This window comes from Pseudophryne corroboree, chromosome 12, assembly GCF_028390025.1.
Source record: "Pseudophryne corroboree isolate aPseCor3 chromosome 12, aPseCor3.hap2, whole genome shotgun sequence".
In the NCBI taxonomy this organism is placed as follows: Eukaryota; Metazoa; Chordata; class Amphibia; order Anura; family Myobatrachidae; genus Pseudophryne; species Pseudophryne corroboree.
Window position 1 is genome coordinate 54,506,654 of NC_086455.1, and position 21,534 is coordinate 54,528,187.

Sequence of the window (21,534 nt, forward strand, 5' to 3'; positions counted from 1 at the left end):
AAAACCGTATTTAAAAAGAGGTTATTTACGAAGGGACTGGAGATAATGTGGAATTATTATGGGTTGAAATTTCGAGTGGGGGGAAAGATATAAAAAAGCTACTAATATGGACATGATACAAACCGGCAGATATTAGTATGACTGATGAATTACAACTCTTGCAGCAAATCAAAAAAGCTGCAGGACTGATGGAGGTAATCATTGGGGATTTTAATTATCTAGACATAAACTGGAACACCAAAACTGTAAATACAGCTAGGGGTAACAGGTTCTTAAACGTGCTAAAAGATCACTACATGTCTCAGGTAATCGAGGAACCAACTAGATTTAGGACTATACTGGATCTAGTACTAACTAATAATGTGAAGATTATATCTGACACTTAGGGGAGACCTTGGGAAATAGTAATCATAATATGGTCACATTCTAAATCAGTTTTCATAAACACTACAAGGGTCCAACTAAGACAACTTTAGAAAAGCTAATTTCAACAAGCAATAAAGGACATTGATTGGGAAATTTTATTTCATGTAAGAATACGGCTGAAATGTGGGATGCATTTAAAACTTTGCTCGATAAGTACACTCATATGTTCATTTCCAGGGACAGCAAACGAAGGAGTATTAAATTCAAACCAATATGGCTAAACAAAAAGCTTAAGGAACAAATGGATTAAAAGGAGGCATGCTTTCAAAGCATTTAAATCCGACGGGAAGGTGGTGTCATTCCAGTACAAGGAATGTAACAAAGAAAAAAAAAAGAAAAAGAAAAGAAAAAGAAAAGAAAAAGAAAAGAAAAAGAAAATTAGAGCAGCTAAAATTCCCCCTCCTCCAGAGCAGACACCACTGCCCGCAGGGATTCCATCTTGAATTTCAACACCCGCAGACACGGGTTTAGAGACTTCAGGTTCAAGATGGGGTGCACTGAACCATCTGGTTTGGGAACAACAAAAAGACTGGAGTAAAGCCCCCTGTTGCGTAACGGAGGAGGTACTGGAACTACCATCCCTGTCCACAAAAGTTTTTGGATAGCCTCTTGCAAGGTAACTTTTGCTGCGGGTAAAGCTGGTAAGCAGACTTGAAAAATCCGAGGAGGGAGGGCTTGGAATTCCAGCCGGTATCCTTGGGAAATGAGGTCCGTCACCCAAGTATCCCGGCAGGTTCCACCCACACGTGGGCGAAATGTTGAAGGCGAGCAACTACCTGAAAGTCACCCTGCTGCTAGGGCCAACAGTCACGCGGAAGGCTTAGCGGCAGGGGATCCGGTGGTCTGGTCCAGGGAGACAGCAGTTGCATAGGAATTTAGTTTAGATTATACCATGTTCTTTTACACATACTGTAAACCACTTTATAGCCTGTAGATAGGTTTCCTTTCCCAGCACTTCTTCACCAGGCTTTAAAGAAGATTAGGTAAGAAGCTATCTCAGTAATTCTAGTTCCAGACACATTGGGCTAAATTACCATGGAACTATACAGTGGGAATTCCCAGCAGGCAGGCAGTCATAGGTAGGGGGGAGATTCAAATGTTAGGAGAAAAAAAAAACGGACACCCAACCGACTTTTCAAACATTTGAATCTCCCCCATAGAATGTTAGATAACTTTCCTTTCTAGCTTACTCCTCTGATGAAATCACCAGTGAATGGTGAAGAAACGTGTCATTATTTAAAATGTATAAGGACTTTTTTCTATATTGCATATTAAAGAAACTTTCCAGGTGTTAATGACTGTGCTTATAAGCCGTGAACTAAGCCATTACTTGACTAAGACGTTAATTCACATTAAGATGCAGTAGTTTGTATGTACATATTATAGCTATGCTGAAAATAGCTTTATACAGAGCCTATTAGCAGTGCAGCACAAGTACATGTCATTTTCATGTCTCCCCTTAACACCCTTCCAAAGGTCCCCAACAAGTGAGCAGCATTTACAAGAGTTGCACGGGAACCTCATTATGGGTAATGTATAATAGCAGACATTAAAGTGATCTATCTATCTCCACACACTAGTTCCCTTTGGAGACTTCCTACAATGCATCTGCTGGGGGCGATAACATTGCTGAGATTACAGCTAACAGTACACATTATACTGTAGTCATACAGAGGATAGACCCTGGTAGCTCTGATCACTGACAACACATTCTAAAGGCTCCTGGCACATGCACTAGAGGCTGGAGCCATAGAACATAGCTGGTACAGGGGAACTGGAGCTGTGCCACAGGAGGACTATATATGATCAATTCAGCAGAACAATTATAACATACCTGGTCTTTACTTGCAGGTTACCGTAAGGACGTGAAACTAGGAGGCAAACGTACGATGTCTTGGAGAGTGATAAAGCAGAGAGATAATTGGTTGGTACTTTATCTCTCTCCACTTTATCACTTCTTCAGTCTTCGTACATATGCACCTAGATTTCCTACCATTAGTGTTTAGGCTCTTAGACTATGGAAACTTATGTTCTGACCTCTCGTTTGCTGAAGTTACATAGGTAATAAACGTGAATGCCAATGAAACATGCGACAAACCCATATACTGGCAAGAGCCAGGATCCTGAGAAGGTTTATGTAAGCAGTGACCTGTAATACCTTCCTCGGGTACTTATTATGGATGGAAGAGTATTCGTGTCTGAACTAAACCTTACAGTGGCTATAAATCCCAATATCTGATTTGGCTATCTACCGTATTCTGCTCCTGATGGTGAGGGCCTGAGCTGACTTTATGTTACTCCGTCTCATTTAACATCAGCTGGGAGAGACTTGTAGTAATGTGCAAACTTGCTTCTGTCAATGAGAAAGAAACCATATTAACATTCACCGGCAGCTTTACTAGAGTAATCATTCTCCTAAGCCTGGCAGACTGCTAAAGGGAACACGTGGCTTCTACATCAGGGGTATGTGCAGTAACAAGGTAACAGTAGCACCACAGGACAAAAATACAGATTGAACAGTGGCATCACACTGCTAGGACCACAGCATGAGGAGACACACACCAATGGATACAATGATGTAGAATTCAAAAAACTGTCAAATCTTGTGCAACGTGTGCACACAATGGGGTAAATGCGACTGTTTTTGGGTGCCCAACAGGAGCTAATCAATTGTACTGCTGATGGGAACAAGTGTCAGGGTGCACATTCCTCATCATGCATGCTGCGCACTGCCGGACTTTTTGGTGGCCTTCTGCTCGCTATCTCAGGCTGCTGAGAGTAGAAATAATGGGCATCCGCAAAACAGAATAGCTCCCATCAAATGCCTATTACTTATGGGTGCTCAGTGATCGCGCTGTGAAGAAAATTATGTGGGTCCCAGGGACCAATCATATTTACAATTTGGGGTCCCACTTCATTGTTTTTGGGTTCCATCATAATTTATTGTTAAATCGCTTTGACCATCAGACCTCTCTACATGCCATTTTAATACACCTCAGACTCTCCATGTGTCCTGGCATTAGATCACTCTGCATAACCCTAAAATGCCCATCAGATCCCCATTATACTAGACATATAAAAAAAACTTACCAAGAGCTCACAGATGCATTAAGTTTCTGCTGTATAATGTTACATTTATTAATACCACTAAATTGTGCCAAGTGGACCCATGCTATATAGATCAACAAAGTGGTAGGGAATTCAGTGTAAGACGCTCTCCCGCCTAATGTAGGATACAATGGGGTCAATTCAATTCTGTGCAGAATGAATAGCGCCGGGAGCAAGCGCCCGGGGTTATTTAATTTAGTGCAATGCTAAGTCGGAGAACGTCCCTGGAATAATCAGGGTGTCTAGTCGTGAGAACGGGCATTCTCCGACTAAACTGCCTCTGAGCAATGCTATTTGCACGGCATCACGTCACAAAACAGCATTGTGGACCAAGTTTTGGGAGTGCGAGAAGAAATACTCTAGTCGGGGACAGTATTGCGCAGAATTGAATAACTGCGGGAGCTGCCTCCTAGCGCTATTCAATCCGCACAGAACTGAATTGACCTCAATGTGGTACATATAGTAAAGGAAGGCCAATTTATAATCTGTTTATTCATGGCCATTTCTACACTGACCAGTATACAATACACTGATCAGATTTAGAAAGAAAAAAAAAAAAAAAAAACACAAAAAACAAAACAAAACAAAAAAACAACACGTTTTCCTTTATTTCTAGACCTTTCACTTGACCCCACTACAGAAAACATAATTACAGTTAATAATGTCATTAAACAGACAGCTTCTTATATTAGGAGAAGATTGGAATTTATCCATTAATAGTAAACCAATAACTTCAGATCTGAACATAAAACTCCTAGAGGCCGACACTTATTGTATCATCACAGAGGGCGGCATATAATGCTGGGACTTATGGTCTCATGGCATGTCGTGCTGGGACTTATGGTCCAATCATCCCTCGCTGGCAGTATGCAATCAGTATCCTGGCTGTCGGGATCCTGTCAGTCAGAATCCTGACACCACTTGGAATGCCAACCCTAGCATCCTGAATAGGTATACATCCCCGGCGTCAGAATCCAGTCAGCCGGGATGCCAAAATGTCCAGACACAGCGGCGCTGAAGAGGTAAGCCAAGTAGGCGGGGTTTAGACTTAAGCACACTAAGGGGAAGGTTAGGGTTAGGCTGCGGGTAGGGATGATTAGGGTTAGGGGGGTAGGGCAAAGGGTAGAACACCCCTTACTCACCCCTGTCAGCTTATTCATGAGTGGGATCCCAACGTAGGTATTTTGAATGTCAGGCACCTGTGCGCCACCTTTTCCTACTGAACCCCCGCTGGCACATCATGCAGGGACTTTTGGTACCACAACTCCTAATGGCTGTCCCTCCTGGGAGTCTAACGGAACCTTCTTAGCAGACAGAAGGCAGCGTCCCCTCATTGAGCAGAGGGCTCAGGGTCACTCACATTCTGGTGTGTCCATCTGCAGCCCAAATGAGCTGCTGCTCTGAGAGCCGATCATCCAGTACATAGCAGGTGTCCCCGCTGATCAGGTAATCTGCCATCATGCAGCGGAGGTCGGGGACAGCTTCACCACCATAAAGACCGGGATCCTTCCTCTCCCGGCGGCTGCTTTGACGCTGTCATAGCAATGGCAGTGCGCCAGAAGACATGTTCCCGAGGTGCCACTAGTTACCTCAGTTATTTTATTACCAGCGCGGTCCCTATAAGTATAGGCGGCTGACGCCACAGCCCAAAGAGGATCAGGGTCCACTATGCGGAGCGGAGGGAGAGGGAAGGGAGTGAGATCACAAGCTCCATAGTGTCCCCCTTTCTCTGCAGTTGGAGAACGGAACGGAGTGACAGCACAGGACAGCGCTGCCAATTGGTCAGAGCGCATCCTGAGGGACCAAGCGTTTTTTTATTTCAGAGTCCCCACCGGCAATTATGGGGTAAGATACGCGATATATTGAGTTTTTGCGAACACTGGTGCTAAAAAAAAAAAAAATAAAAAAAAAAAAAAAAATCCCCTCATTGACCACAAAATAAAATAATTTTTTTTTTTTTTTTAAAAAGGACAAAGAATTGGATATATCCAGCCCTGATAATTGCCCGATTTTTGAGGCAGGATTCGTAAACTCTACAGTATCCTCATAAAACACCATCAGTGACAGCAACTCTTTGTTATGCCATTAAAACGGTTTTTGCCAGAGCTTCCACGCCATTGCAAAAGCAACTCACCTCCTAATTGAATTGACCACTAAATTTGGCTTTCCAGAATTCTGAGCATGGCGTTTCTGGGGCATCAATTGTAGATCAGTGTCACCAATAAAATGCTATATGCACATCTTTAGGACGCAGGACAAGAATCTTAAAATAATACAAAATTCCTCTACCCTACTGTAAAACCAACTAACATAATGCACTCCTGCACAGCAAGCCTGTTACACCACGTCTGACCAGACAGAAGCACCACCTTCACAGCACGGTTTCCTGCTACAGAGCATTGAAAGACAAATTATGCCAGACAAACCCATCAGGTTTGCAATACAATATTTAACAGGTTTTCAGTATACAGGGATAAACCAAATAAAATGTACAAGACACGCTATAGGAGGTACCACAGAATATAGAAAGAACAGGATAAGACGTTCTTCATTCTTCTGTCCTTTTTCTATAATCCACGGCACCAGTTCTGCAAACAATTAGAAAAGAGCCCTCAACCCACACCTATGCTAGCCATACACAAGATTGGCAAAATGTAGTTACGACTGAAGTATTATCACAAAGTGTTTCACTGTAAAACACAAGGTTACCTCACCTTTGTGGAACTTGTCCAAGCTTGACTGTGCACCCTGAATTTTTGCCCCTTGTTGCTGTTGGTCTACACGGACTGGACGGCTCCCTGGTTGCTCAGCATCTAGACGTAGATTAAAGGAATGAGCGGAGCAGGTATCCTGGGGACGGTTTACATCATCAGTGGTCTGGTCTCTTTCATTGCCAGTTTTAGAAAGAACACCCAGAACCATCAACTTCTTCACTTTCTTAAACAATTCATCTGGCGTGTCACTGTTCTTTGCGTCATGGAACACGTCACCATTCGCTAGACATGAAGTTGCCAGTTTGGCTGTATTTATTTGCAGATTAATACCTGCCCTGGCGACACAGAGGTTTGGTAAATCATGTCTATCTGTCCAAGCTCTTGGTTTGGACTTTTGCTGCCAAGCCAGTTTCTCTAAATTTTTGACGGAAGTCAAAGTATTTGGGGAAATGTCATCCAAACAAACGGAAAGTGACCGCAAGTTGTGGCCAGGAGCAACTGGAACAGATCTGTGTTTCTTCATCCTTTGTTCCGTGCAAATGGCTTTGCTTTCTGTTAGCGTGGAACATTGAAAAAGATCATACCATTACAGGTATTCACTGCATTGTAATCTGGACAAGACAGAAAGTGGTAATTGGTTATTAGGCAATGCACAATTTATATTGCTGCAGCTACTGTAGACTTCAAATTTCTCTACTGAAGAGTTAGTTTGCAGGTTCAGAAGTGTATTTAGCCACTTGCTTGGGGTGGTCACATCATTTGCGACCACACCCAGGCTGTGTGCGTTACCTGACTTGGTCGTAAACAAAGCAAGCTCTCAGATAGTGTGTGCGGCTGCAGGAAGGGAATCTTCCTGCAGCTGCTGTTCTCAGAGAAGCCTCACAGCACCCTCCCCCAGTGTCTGCTGAGCTGTCAGTCACTGCTGATCGGTCAGCACGGCAGGGCCTCTCACCTAGTGGCTGTAGGCATTAGCAGCCACTGGGGAAATGTAAAATGATCCCCCTTCCAGTGTGTACTTAGGGGCTGCTCACATGAGCAGCCGCTGGAAAACCCAAACTTGAGATATTATGATGGTTATGTTCCAATGTTTGAAGAAAAAAAATAAAAAAAAATAATAATAATAATAATAATAATAATAATAATAATAATAAATATATATATATATATATATATATATATATATATATATATTTTACAAAATATTTTTTCTAAAAAAAGAATTTAAAAAAAAAAAATTTATTTAAATATAATAATTTAAAAATGATTTTAAGAAAATAATGTTAAATAAAAATAAGATTTTACTTACCGGTAAATCTATTTCTCGTAGTCCGTAGTGGATGCTGGGGACTCCGTAAGGACCATGGGGAATAGACTGGCTCCGCAGGAGACATGGGCACTTCAAGAAAGAATTTAGATTCTGGTGTGCTCTGGCTCCTCCCTCTATGTCCCTCCTCCAGACCTCAGTTAGAGAAACTGTGCCCGGAAGAGCTGACAGTACAAGGAAAGGATTTTGGTAATCCAGGGCAAGATTCATACCAGCCACACCAATCACACCGTATAACTTGAGATAAACATACCCAGTCAACAGTGTGAACAACAACAGAGCAACAGGTCAACCCTGATGCAACCATAACATAACCCTTATTTAAGCAATAACTATATACAAGCATTGCAGAAGAAGTCCGCACTTGGGACGGGCGACCAGCATCCACTACGGACTACGAGAAATAGATTTACCGGTAAGTAAAATCTTATTTTCTCCAACGTCCTAGTGGATGCTGGGGACTCCGTAAGGACCATGGGGATTATACCAAAGCTCCTAAACGGGCGGGAGAGTGCGGATGACTCTGCAGCACCGATTGAGCAAACACAAGGTCCTCCTCGGCCAGGGTATCAAACTTGTAGAACTTTGCAAAAGTGTTTGAACCTGACCAAGTAGCCGCTCGGCAAAGTTGTAATGCCGAGACCCCTCGGGCAGCCACCCAAGAAGGGCCCACCTTCCTAGTGGAATGGGCCTTAACTGATTTTGGCAGCGGCAATCCAGCCGCCGAATGAGCCTGCTGAATAGTGTTACAGATCCAGCGAGCAATAGTCTGCTTTGAAGCAGGAGCACCAAGCTTGTTGGAAGCATACAGGATAAACAAAGACTCTGTTTTCCTGACCCTAGCCGTTCTGGCTACATAAACCTTCAAAGCCCTGACTACATCAAGCAACTCGGAATCCTCCAAGTCCGTAGTAGCCACAGGCACCACAATAGGTTGGTTTATATGAAAGGATGAAACCACTTTCGGCAGAAATTGTGGACGGGTCCGCAATTCTGCTCTATCCGCATGGAAAACCAGATAGGGGCTTTTATGTGACAAAGCCGCCAACTCTGACACACGCCTAGCCGAAGCCAAGGCTAATAGCATGACCACCTTCCACGTGAGATATTTCAACTCCACCGTTTTGAGTGGTTCAAACCAGTGGGATTTCAGGAAACTCAACACCACGTTAAGATCCCATGGTGCCACTGGAGGCACAAAAGGGGGCTGAATATGCAGCACTCCCTTTACAAACGTCTGAACTTCAGGTAGAGAAGTCAACTCCTTTTGAAAGAAAATGATTAGGGCCGAAATCTGGACCTTAATGGACCCCAATTTTAGGCCCAAATTCACTCCTGACTGTAGGAAGTGAAGGAAACGGCCCAGCTGGAATTCCTCCATAGGGGCATTCCTGGCCTCACACCAAGCAACATATTTTCGCCATATACGGTGGTAATGTTGAGCTGTCACGTCCTTCCTAGCCTTTATCAGCGTAGGAATGACCTCCTCCGGAATGCCTTTCTCCACTAGGATCCGGCGTTCAACCGCCATGCCGTCAAACACAGCCGCGGTAAGTCTTGGAACAGACAGGGTCCCTGTTGCAACAAGTCCTGTCTTAGAGGAAGAGGCCACGGGTCCTCTGTGAGCATTTCTTGCAGATCTGGATACCAAGTCCTTCATGGCCAATCTGGAACAATGAGAATCGTTCTCACTCCTCTTTTTCTTATTATTCTCAGCACCTCGGGTATGAGAGGATGAGGAGGAATTACATAGACCGACTGGAACACCCACGGTGTCACCCGGGTGTCTACAGCTATCGCCTGAGGGTCTCTTGACCTGGCGCAATACCTCTGTAGTTTTTTGTTGAGGCGAGATGCCATCATGTCCACCTGTGGCAGTACCCACCGACTTGCAGTCTGTGCGAAGACTTCCTGATGAAGTCCCCACTCTCCCGGGTGGAGGTCGTGTCTGCTGAGGAAGTCTGCTTGCCAGTTGTCCACTCCCGGGATGAACACTGCTGACAGTGCGCTAACGTGATTTTCCGCCCAGCGAAGAATTCTGGTGGCTTCCGCCATCGCTACCCTGCTCCTTGTGCCGCCTTGTCGGTTTACATGAGCCACTGCGGTGATGGTGTCTGACTGAATCAGAACCGGTTGGTCGCGAAGCAGGGTCTCCGCTTGACGTAGGGCGTTGTATACGGCCCTTAGTTCCAGGATGTTGATGTGAAGGCAAGTCTCCTGACTTGACCACAGACCTTGGAAATTTCTTCTCTGTGTGACTGCTCCCCACCCTCGGAGGCTTGCATCCGTGGTCACCAGGACCCAGTCCTGAATGCCGAATCGGCGGCCCTCGAGAAGGTGAGCACTCTGCAGCCACCACAGGAGAGACACCCCGGCCCTGGGGGATAGGGTGATTAACCGATGCATCTGAAGATGTGATCCGGACCACTTGTCCAGTAAGTCCCATTGAAAGGTCCTCGCATGGAACCTGCCGAAGGGAATGGCCTCGTATGATGCCACCATCCTTCCAAGGACTCGAGTGCAGTGATGCACTGACACCTGTTTTGGTTTTAATAGGTTCCTGAGCAGTGTCATGAGCTCCTGAGCTCTCTATCGGGAGATAAACCCTTTTCTGGTCTGTGTCTAGAATCATGCCTAGGAAAGGCAGACGAGCAGTAGGAACCAACTGCGACTTTGGAATATTTAGAATCCAGCCGTGTTGCCGTTACACTTCCAGAGAAAGTGCTACGCTGATCAGCAACTGCTCTCTTGATCCCGCTTTTATAAGGAGATCGTCCAAGTGTGGGATAATTGCGACCCCTTGCTTCCGCAGGAGTACCATCATTTCCGCCATTACCTTGGTAAATATTCTCGTGGCGTGGAGAGACCAAACGGCAACGTCTGAAATTGGTAATGACAATCCTGTACCACAAATCTGAGGTACGCCTGATGAGGTGGATAAATGGGGACATGAAGGTATGCAGAGACACCATAAAATCCCCCCCTTCCAGGCTTGCGACTACCGCTCTCAGCGATTCCATCTTGAACTTGAACCCTTTCAGGTATATGTTCAGGGATTTTAAATTCAATATGGGTCTGACCGAACCGTCCGGTTTCGGTACTACAAACATGGTCGAATAATAACCCCCTCCTTGTTGAAGGAGGGGAACCTTGACCACCACCTGTTGAAGATACAATTTGTGAATTGCAGTTAACACTATTTCCCTCTCGTGGGGGGAAGCCGGCAGGGCTGTCGGTGAGGGGGCATGTCCTCGAAGTCCAGCTTGTATCCCTGAGACACAATATCTATTCCCCAGGGATCCAACAGGGAGTGAACCCACTTGTGGCTGAAATTTCGAAGACGTGCCCCCACCGGGCCTAGCTCCGCCTGTGGAGCCCCAGCGACATGCGGTGGATCTTGTAGAAGCCGGGGAAGACTTCGGTTCCTGGGAACTAGCTGTGTTGTGCAGCTTCTTTCCTCTGCCCCTGCCAAGAAAGGACGCACATCGGACTTTCTTGTTTCTTTGTGATCGAAAGGACTGCATTTGATAATGTTGTGCTTTCCTAGGCTGTGCTGGAATATAAGGCAAAAGATCAGAATTACCAGCTATAGCTGTGGAGACCAGGTCCGAGATCCCTTCTCCACACAATCCTTAGCCTTGTAAGGTAAACCTTCTATATGCCTCTTAAGTCGGCATCACCTGTCCATTGCATGTTCCACAGGACACGTCAAGCAGAAATCGACATAGCGTTGACTCTAGAACCCAATAGACTAATGTCTCTTTGGGCATCTTAGAGAGAGAGATAGAGATAGAGATAGATAGAGATATATATATATATATATATCTCTATCTATCTATACATATATACATACTAGGGTCTCAATCTCTGCTGATAAGGTATCTGTCCACGCTGCTAAATAAACTTCAAAGTACTTTTACTGCATGCTATCTGCAGGATCCCTGAGGATAGTTGTTAAGTCAGCGCTACCTTTTGGGCAAACGTGACACCCTAGGGGAAGATTCCCATCGTATCCTGGCCCTAGTAGGGAAAGGATACTCCCTGAGAATTCTTTGTGGGAAACTGCAGTCTCTTGTCTGGAGATTCCCGCTCTTTTTCTTCATGAGAGGAGGGAAATTTACCTCAGCTTTCTTCCCCTTAACATGTGTACCCTTGTGTCAGGGACAGATGCGTCATTACAATAATCATATATTGCATACTTTCCTGCCATTTTGGCTGTAACTTTGCATTATCGTAGTCGACACGAGTCAGACTCCGTGTCGATATCAGTCTCTATTATTTTGGATAGTGAGCATTGAGAGACTCTCTGAAGGTCTCTGCGACATAGGGACAGACATGGGTAGATTCCCTGTCTGTTCTCTAATCTTTTGTGCAATAAATTTACCTTAGCACTTAATTTCACATATCCAAACAGGTGTCGGCGTTGTCGACGGAGACACCACTCACACACACATTTGCTCCATCTCCTCCTTAGGAGAGCCTTTTACCTCAGACATGTCGACACACACGTACCGACACACCACACCCTCAGGGAATGCTCATCTGAAGACAATTCCCCCACAAGGCCCTTTGGAGAGACAGAGAGAGAGTATGCCAGCACACACCCCAGCGCTATAAACCCAGGAATAACACAGTAACTTAATGTTAACCCAGTAGCTGCTGTTTATATAGATTTTTGCGCCTAATTATGTGCCTCCCCTCTCTTTTTACCCTCTTCTACCGTGTATCTGCAGGGGAGAGCCTGGGGAGCTTCCCTCTCAGCGGAGCTGTGGAGAAAAAATGGTGCAGGTGAGTGCTGAGGAAGAAGCCCCGCCCCCTTGACGGCAGGCTTCTGTCCCGCTTAAATATACATTTTCTTGGCAGGGGCTCATACATAAATACAGTGCCCAACTGTATATGTGTGTACTTTTGCCAAATGAGGTCCATATGCTGCCCAGGGCGCCCCCCCTGCGCCCTTACAGTGACCGGAGTATGTGAGGTGTGTGGGAGCAATGGCGCACAGCTGCAGTGCTGTGCGTTACCTCAGTGAAGAACGGAGTCTTCTGCCGCCGATTTCGAAGTCTTCTTGCTTCTCATACTCACCCAGCTTCTGTCTTCCGGCTCTGCGAGGGGGGCGGCGGCGCGGCTCTGGGATCGGACGACGAGGGTGAGATCCTGTGTACGACCCCTCTGGAGCTAATGGTGTCCAGTAGCCTAAGAAGCAGGACCTAGCTTCAGAGAGTAGGGCTGCTTCTCTCCCCTCTGTCCCACGATGCAGGGAGTCTGTTGCCAGCAGAGCTCCCTGAAAATAAAACACCTAACAAAATACTTTCTCTCAGCAAGCTCAGGAGAGCTCACTGAACAGCACCCAGCTCGTCCGGGCACAGTCTCAAACTGAGGTCTGGAGGAGGGACATAGAGGGAGGAGCCAGAGCACACCAGAATCTAAATTCTTTCTTGAAGTGCCCATGTCTCCTGCAGAGCCCGTCTATTCCCCATGGCCCTTACGGAGTCCCCAGCATCCACTAGGACGTTAGAGAAATCATGTTGGATACAAAAACTAGTCTGAGTAAACAGCGCACTGAACTGAATAGCGGCGGGACCTCCTTCCCATTGCTATTCAGTTCGCTGTCAACTGAATTGAGCCCAATGACTTTCCGTAGACCCAAAGCTGGCCTAATTACAGATTTCTGCTCCCACCCTCCAGAGGTGAGAGCAGAAGTTGGCGTTAAGTAAGGCTTCCGGCCTAGTTTCATCCTGACTGCCAAATCCTGCCTGACACTTTGCCTAGAAGCTGCAGCTGTACACAGGTTTCCCAGGGCATTACCACAGCAAACGTTGGCCGTCACAGAAAGTAAATGAATAGCTCCCAGGCACTTGGCACAGTAGCTAAATTTTCATGTAACTGGATCTCCCCCATGTTTACGATAACCATCCCTACTGTAACATCCTCATGAAGACATAATATACTAAGGGGTATATTCAATTAGCGTCGGATCCATTCAGACATGCATTTGTCGGAATGGATCCGACAACCCCTATTCAATCTCATCTCAAGAGGAGGAGAAGGGGTGCGAGCTGCGGGGACAGCCGCCAGCATACGGAGATCAGCGCTACAGTAGCGATGCAGGAGGATGTCACACAGCCGCCTGACCTCACGGTAGTGTCTACCCGGCTCCAGCAAGCGTGACCTCACTTGCTGGAGCCGGGTGGAAGCTGCCGTGAGCGGCGCGGCTGTGTGACATCCTGCTGCAGCGCTGATCTCCCCTATATGCCTGCGGCTCTCCCCCCTCTCCTCCTCTGGGTCCCACTTCTCAGTCCAACATTTTTTTATGTCGGACTGAGATGTTTTCGACACAAGCACGTGGATCGGCAGCTATTCCGCCGTTCCACGTGCTTTTCGACAAGTCGAATTCATTGACTTGTCGAAAGAGTTTGGGTTATATTGAATAAGTCCAATCACGAATCGACCTTAAAAATAAGAATTTACTTACCGATAATTCTATTTCTCGTAGTCCGTAGTGGATGCTGGGTACTCCGTCAGGACCATGGGGATAGCGGCTCCGCAGGAGACAGGGCACAAAAATAAAGCTTTAGGATTAGGTGGTGTGTACTGGCTCCTCCCCCTATGACCCTCCTTCAAGCCTCAGTTAGGATACTGTGCCCGGATGAGCGTACACAATAAGGAAGGATATTGAATCCCGGGTAAGACTCATACCAGCCACACCAATCACACCGTATAACTTGTGATCTGAACCCAGTTAACAGTATGACAAACGTAGGAGCCTCTGAACAGACGGCTTACAACAATAACAACCCGAATTTGTTTGTAACAATAACTATGTACAAGTATTGCAGACAATCCGCACTTGGGATGGGCGCCCAGCATCCACTACGGACTACGAGAAATAGAATTATCGGTAAGTAAATTCTTATTTTCTCTAACGTCCTAAGTGGATGCTGGGGACTCCGTCAGGACCATGGGGATTATACCAAAGCTCCCAAACGGGCGGGAGAGTGCGGATGACTCTGCAGCACCGAATGAGAGAACTCAAGGTCCTCCTCAGCCAGGGTATCAAATTTGTAGAATTTTGCAAACGTGTTTGCCCCTGACCAAGTAGCAGCTCGGCAGAGTTGTAATGCCGAGACCCCCCGGGCAGCCACCCAGGATGAGCCCACTTTCCTTGTGGAATGGGCCTTGACAGATTTAGGTTGTGGCAAGCCTGCCACAGAATGTGCAAGTTGAATTGTGCTACAAATCCAACGAGCAATCGTCTGCTTAGAAGCAGGAGCACCCATCTTGTTGGGTGCATACAATATAAACAGTGAGTCAGACTTTCTGACTCCCGCCGTTCTTGAAATATATATTTTCAATGCCCGGACCACGTCCAACAACTTGGAATCCTCCAAATCGTTAGTAGCCGCAGGCACCACAATAGGCTGGTTCAGGTGAAACGCTGACACCACCTTAGGCAGAAAAATAAGAATTTACTTACCGATAATTCTATTTCTCGGAGTCCGTAGTGGATGCTGGGGTTCCTGAAAGGACCATGGGGAATAGCGGCTCCGCAGGAGACAGGGCACAAAAAGTAAAGCTTTACGATCAGGTGGTGTGTACTGGCTCCTCCCCCTATGACCCTCCTCCAAGCCTCAGTTAGGATACTGTGCCCGGACGAGCGTACACAATAAGGAAGGATTTATGAATCCCGGGTAAGACTCATACCAGCCACACCAATCACACCGTACAACCTGTGATCTAAACCCAGTTAACAGTATGATAACAGAGGAGCCTCTGAAAGATGGCTCCCTACAACAATAACCCGAATTAGGTAACAATAACTATGTACAATTATTGCAGATAATCCGCACTTGGGATGGGCGCCCAGCATCCACTACGGACTCCGAGAAATAGAATTATCGGTAAGTAAATTCTTATTTTCTCTATCGTCCTAGTGGATGCTGGGGTTCCTGAAAGGACCATGGGGATTATACCAAAGCTCCCAAACGGGCGGGAGAGTGCGGATGACTCTGCAGCACCGAATGAGAGAACTCCAGGTCCTCCTTAGCCAGGGTATCAAATTTGTAGAATTTTACAAACGTGTTCTCCCCCGACCACGTAGCCGCTCGGCAGAGTTGTAATGCCGAGACCCCTCGGGCAGCCGCCCAAGAAGAACCCACCTTCCTTGTGGAGTGGGCTTTTACCGATTTTGGCTGTGGCAGGCCTGCCACAGAATGTGCAAGCTGAATCGTACTACAAATCCAGCGAGCAATAGTCTGCTTAGACGCAGGAGCGCCCAACTTGTTGGGAGCATATAGTATAAACAGTGAGTCAGATTTCCTGACTTCAGCTGTCCTTGAAATGTATATTTTTAAAGCTCTGACAACGTCCAACAACTTGGAGTCCTCCAAGTCGCTTGTAGCCGCAGGCACTACAATAGGCTGGTTCAGATGAAATGCTGACACCACCTTAGGGAGAAAATGCGGACGAGTCCGCAGTTCTGCCCTGTCCGAATGGAAAATCAGATATGGGCTTTTGTAAGATAAAGCTGCCAGTTCTGACACTCTCCTGGCCGAAGCCAGGGCTAGTAGCATGGTCACTTTCCATGTGAGATATTTCAAATCCACAGTTTTTAGTGGTTCAAACCAATGAGATTTGAGAAAGTCCAAAACAACATTGAGATCCCACGGTGCCACTGGAGGCACCACAGGGGGCTGTATATGCAGCACTCCCTTAACAAAAGTCTGGACTTCAGGAACTGAAGCCAATTCTTTCTGGAAGAAAATCGACAGGGCCGAAATTTGAACCTTAATAGATCCCAATTTGAGACCCATAGACAATCCTGATTGCAGGAAATGTAGGAATCAACCCAGTTGAAATTCCTCCGTCGGAGCACTCCGATCCTCGCACCACGCAACATATTTTCGCCAAATGCGGTGATAATGTTGCGCGGTTACTTCCTTCCTTGCTTTAATCAAAGTAGGAATGACTTCTTCCGGCATGCCTTTTTCCTTTAGGATCCGGCGTTCAACCGCCATGCCGTCAAACGCAGCCGCGGTAAGTCTTGAAACAGACAGGGACCCTGCTGAAGCAAGTCCCTTCTCAGAGGTAGAGGCCACGGATCTTCCGTGATCATCTCTTGAAGTTCCGGGTACCAAGTCCTTCTTGGCCAATCCGGAACCACTAGTATCGTTCTTACGCCTCTTTGCCGTATAATTTTCAATACTTTTGGTATGAGAGGCAGAGGAGGAAACACATACACCGACTGGTACACCCAAGGCGTTACCAGCGCGTCCACAGCTATTGCCTGCGGATCTCTTGACCTGGCGCAATACCTGTCCAGTTTTTTGTTGAGGCGAGACGCCATCATGTCCACCATTGGTCTTTCCCAACGGGTTACCAGCATGTGGAAAACTTCTGGATGAAGACCCCACTCTCCCGGGTGAAGGTCGTGTCTGCTGAGGAAGTCTGCTTCCCAGTTGTCCACTCCCGGGATGAACACTGCTGACAGTGCTATCACATGATTCTCTGCCCAGCGAAGAATCCTTGCAGCTTCTGCCATTGCACTCCTGCTTCTTGTGCCGCCCTGTCTGTTCACATGGGCGACTGCCGTGATGTTGTCCGACTGGATCAACACCGGTTTTCCTTGAAGCAGAGGTTCTGCCTGGCTTAGAGCATTGTAGATTGCTCTTAGTTCCAGAATGTTTATGTGAAGAGACGTTTCCAGGCTCGACCACACGCCCTGGAAGTTTCTTCCTTGTGTGACTGCTCCCCAGCCTCTCAGGCTGGCGTCCGTGGTCACCAGGATCCAATCCTGTATGCCGAATCTGCGGCCCTCCAATAGATGAGCACTCTGCAACCACCACAGAAGAGATACCCTTGTCCTTGGAGACAGGGTTATCCGCTGGTGCATCTGAAGATGCGACCCTGACCATTTGTCCAACAGATCCCTCTGGAAAATTCTTGCGTGGAATCTGCCGAATGGAATTGCTTCGTAAGAAGCCACCATTTTTCCCAGGACTTCTTGTGCATTGATGTACAGACACCTTTCCTGGTTTTAGGAGGTTCCTGACAAGTTCGGATAACTCCTTGGCTTTTTCCTCCGGGAGAAAAACCTTTTTCTGAACCGTGTCCAGAATCATCCCTAGGAACAGCAGACGTGTTGTCGGAATTAACTGGGATTTGGAATATTCAGAATCCACCCGTGCTGTTTTAGCACTTCTTGAGACAGTGCTAATCCCATCTCTAGCTGTTCTCTGGACCTTGCCCTTATTAGGAGATCGTCCAAGTATGGGATAATTAATACGCCTTTTCTTCGAAGAAGAATCATCATCTCGGCCATTACCTTGGTAAAGACCCGAGGTGCCGTGGACAATCCAAACGGCAGCGTCTGAAACTGATAGTGACAGTTCTGTACGACGAACCTGAGGTACCCCTGGTGTGAGGGGTAAATTGGAACGTGGAGATATGCATCCTTGATGTCCAAGGATACCATAAAGTCCCCTTCTTCCAGGTTCGCTATCACTGCTCTGAGTGACTCCATCTTGAACTTCTTTATGTACAGGTTCAAGGATTTCAGATTTAGAATAGGTCTTACCGAGCCATCCGGCTTCGGTACCACAAATAGAGTGGAATAATACCCCTTTCCTTGTTGTAAAAGAGGTACCTTGACTATCACCCGCTGAGAGTACAGCTTGTGAATGGCTTCCAAGACCGTCACCCTGTCGGAGGGGGACGTTGGTAAAGCAGACTTCAGGAAACGGCGAGGTGGATCCGTCTCTAGTTCCAACCTGTACCCCTGAGATATTATCTGCAGGATCCAGGGATCTACCTGCGAGTGAGCCCACTGCGCGCTGAAATTCTTGAGACGACCCCCCACCGCCCCCGAGTCCGCTTGAGAAGCCCCAGCGTCATGCTGAGGCTTTTGTAGAAGCGGGGGAGGGCTTCTGTTCCTGGGAAGGAGCTGCCTGTTGCAGTCTCTTCCCCCTTCCTCTGCCTCGTGGCAGATATGAATATCCCTTTGCTCTCTTGTTTTTAAAGGAACGAAAGGGCTGCGGTTGAAAAGTCGGTGTCTTTTTCTGTTGGGGAGTGACTTGAGGTAAAAAGGTGGATTTCCCGGCTGTAGCCGTGGCCACCAAATCCGATAGACCGACACCAAATAACTCCTCCCCTTTATACGGCAAAACTTCCATATGCCGTTTTGAGTCCGCATCACTTGACCACTGTCGCGTCCATAAACTTCTTCTGGCCGAAATGGACATAGCACTTACCCGTGATGCCAGTGTGCAAATATCCCTCTGTGCATCACGCATATAAAGAAATGCATCCTTTATTTGCTCTAAAGACAGTAAAACATTGTCCCTATCCAGGGTATCAATATTTTCAATCAGGGACTCTGACCAAGCTACCCCAGCACTGCACATCCAGGCTGTCGCTATAGCTGGTCGTAGTATAACACCTGTATGTGTGTATATACTTTTTTGGATATTTTCCATCCTCCTATCTGCTGGATCTTTAAGTGCGGCCGTCTCAGGAGAGGGTAACGCCACTTGTTTTGATAAGCGTGTGAGCGCCTTGTCCACCCTAGGAGGTGTTTCCCAGCGCGCCCTAACCTCTGGCGGGAAAGGGTATAAAGCCAATAACTTCTTTGAAATTAGCATTTTTTTATCGGGGGCAACCCACGCTTCATCACACACCTCATTTAATTCATCTGATTCAGGAAAAACTATAGGTAGTTTTTTCACACCCCACATAATACCCTGTTTTGTGGTACCTGTAGTATCAGCAATATGTAACGCCTCCTTCATTGCCAAAATCATATAACGTGTGGCCCTACTGGAAAATACGGTTGATTCATCACCGTCGCCACTGGAATCAGTGCCTGTGTCTGGGTCTGTGTCGACCGACTGAGGCAAAGGGCGTTTTACAGCCCCTGACGGTGTTTGAGGCGCCTGGACAGGTGCTAATTGATTGTCCGGCCGTCTCATGTCGTCAAACGACTGCTTTAGCGTGTTGACACTATCCCGTAATTCCATAAATAAAGGCATCCATTCTGGTGTCGACCCCCTAGGGGGTGACATCCCCATATTTGGCAATTGCTCCGCCTCCACACCAATATCGTCCTCATACATGTCGACACACACGTACCGACCCACAGCAGACACACAGGGAATGCTCTTAAAGAAGACAGGACCCCACTAGCCCTTTGGGGAGACAGAGGGAGAGTTTGCCAGCACACACCAAAAAGCGCTATATATGACAGGGATAGCCTTATAATAAGTGCTCCCTGTATAGCTGCTTTAATAATATAATTTTGCCACAATTTTGCCCCCCCTCTCTTGTTTTACCCTGTTTCTGTAGTGCAGTGCAGGGGAGAGCCTGGGAGCCTTCCTGACCAGCGGAGCTGTGTGAGGAAAATGGCGCTGTGTGCTGAGGAGATAGGCCCCGCCCCTTTTTCGGCGGGCTCGTCTCCCGCTCTTTAGTGGATTCTGGCAGGGGTTAAATATCTCCATATAGCCCCCGGAGGCTATATGTGAGGTATTTTTAGCCAAAATAGGTTTTCATTTGCCTCACAGGGCGCCCCCCTCCCAGCGCCCTGCACCCTCAGTGACTGCCGTGTGAAGTGTGCTGAGAGGAAAATGGCGCACAGCTGCAGTGCTGTGCGCTACCTTAAGAAGACTGAGGAGTCTTCTGCCGCCGATTCTGGACCTCTTCTCGTTTCAGCATCTGCAAGGGGGCCGGCGGCGAGGCTCCGGTGACCATCCAGGCTGTACCTGTGATCGTCCCTCTGGAGCTAATGTCCAGTAGCCAAGAAGCCAATCCATCCTGCACGCAGGTGAGTTCACTTCTTCTCCCCTAAGTCCCTCGTTGCAGTGATCCTGTTGCCAGCAGGACTCACTGTAAAATAAAAAACCTAAGCTAAACTTTTCTAAGCAGCTCTTTAGGAGAGCCACCTAGATTGCACCCTTCTCGGCCGGGCACAAAAATCTAACTGAGGCTTGGAGGAGGGTCATAGGGGGAGGAGCCAGTACACACCACCTGATCGTAAAGCTTTACTTTTTGTGCCCTGTCTCCTGCGGAGCCGCTATTCCCCATGGTCCTTTCAGGAACCCCAGCATCCACTAGGACGATAGAGAAATGAGGACGCGTCCGCAGTTCTGCCCTGTCCGTATGGAAAATCAGATATGGGCTCTTATATGATAAAGCCGCCAATTCTGATACTCTCCTGGCTGAAGCCAGGGCCAGTAGCATGGTTACTTTCCATGTAAGATACTTCAACTCCACCGATTTGAGCGGCTCAAACCAATGGGATTTGAGAAAATCCAAGACTACATTAAGATCCCACGGTGCCACTGGGGGCACAACCGGGGGCTGTATATGTAGTACTCCTTTTACAAAAGTCTGGACTTCAGGAACTGAAGCCAATTCTTTCTGGAAGAAAATCGACAGGGCCGAAATTTGAACCTTAATGGACCCCAATTTGAGGCCCATAGACAATCCTGTTTGCAGGAAATGTAGGAATCGACCCAGTTGAAATTCCTCCGTGGGGGCCTTCCTGGCCTCACACCACGCAACATATTTTCTCCAAATGCGGTGATAATGTTGTGCAGTCACCTCCTTCCTGGCTTTTACCAGTGTAGGAATGACCTCTTCCGGAATGCCTTTTTCCCTTAGAATTCGGCGTTCAACCGCCATGCCGTCAAACGCAGCCGCGGTAAGTCTTGGAATAGACACGGTCCCTGCTGAAGCAGGTCCCGTCTTAGAGGTAGAGGCCACGGATCCTCCGTGAGCATCTCTTGAAGTTCCGGGTACCAAGTTCTTCTTGGCCAATCCGGAGCCACTAGTATCGTTCTTACTCCCTTTTGCCGTATAATTCTCAGTACTTTTGGTATGAGAGGCAGAGGAGGGAACACATACACTGACTGGAACACCCACGGTGTTACCAGAGCGTCCACAGCTATTGCCCGAGGGTCTCTTGACCTGGCG

General features: G+C 47.2%; 1 protein-coding gene across 6 annotated transcripts in view; it reads right to left on the minus strand.

Moving 5' to 3' along the window:
* LOC134980629 (mis18-binding protein 1-like) overlaps positions 1–21,534 on the minus strand; it is a 142,888-nt gene that overhangs the window by 109,189 nt on the left and 12,165 nt on the right. For 4 of the 6 annotated variants that reach the window (XM_063947527.1, XM_063947529.1, XM_063947528.1 and 1 more), the window contains exon 2: positions 6,249–6,859. The exons of the other annotated variants lie outside the window; for them this stretch is intronic. In XM_063947527.1, the coding sequence (XP_063803597.1) occupies positions 6,249–6,771 (523 nt within the window). In that variant the 5' untranslated portion in view covers positions 6,772–6,859. The remainder of the gene's footprint in view (positions 1–6,248; positions 6,860–21,534) is intronic. 6 annotated transcript variants of the gene reach the window in all.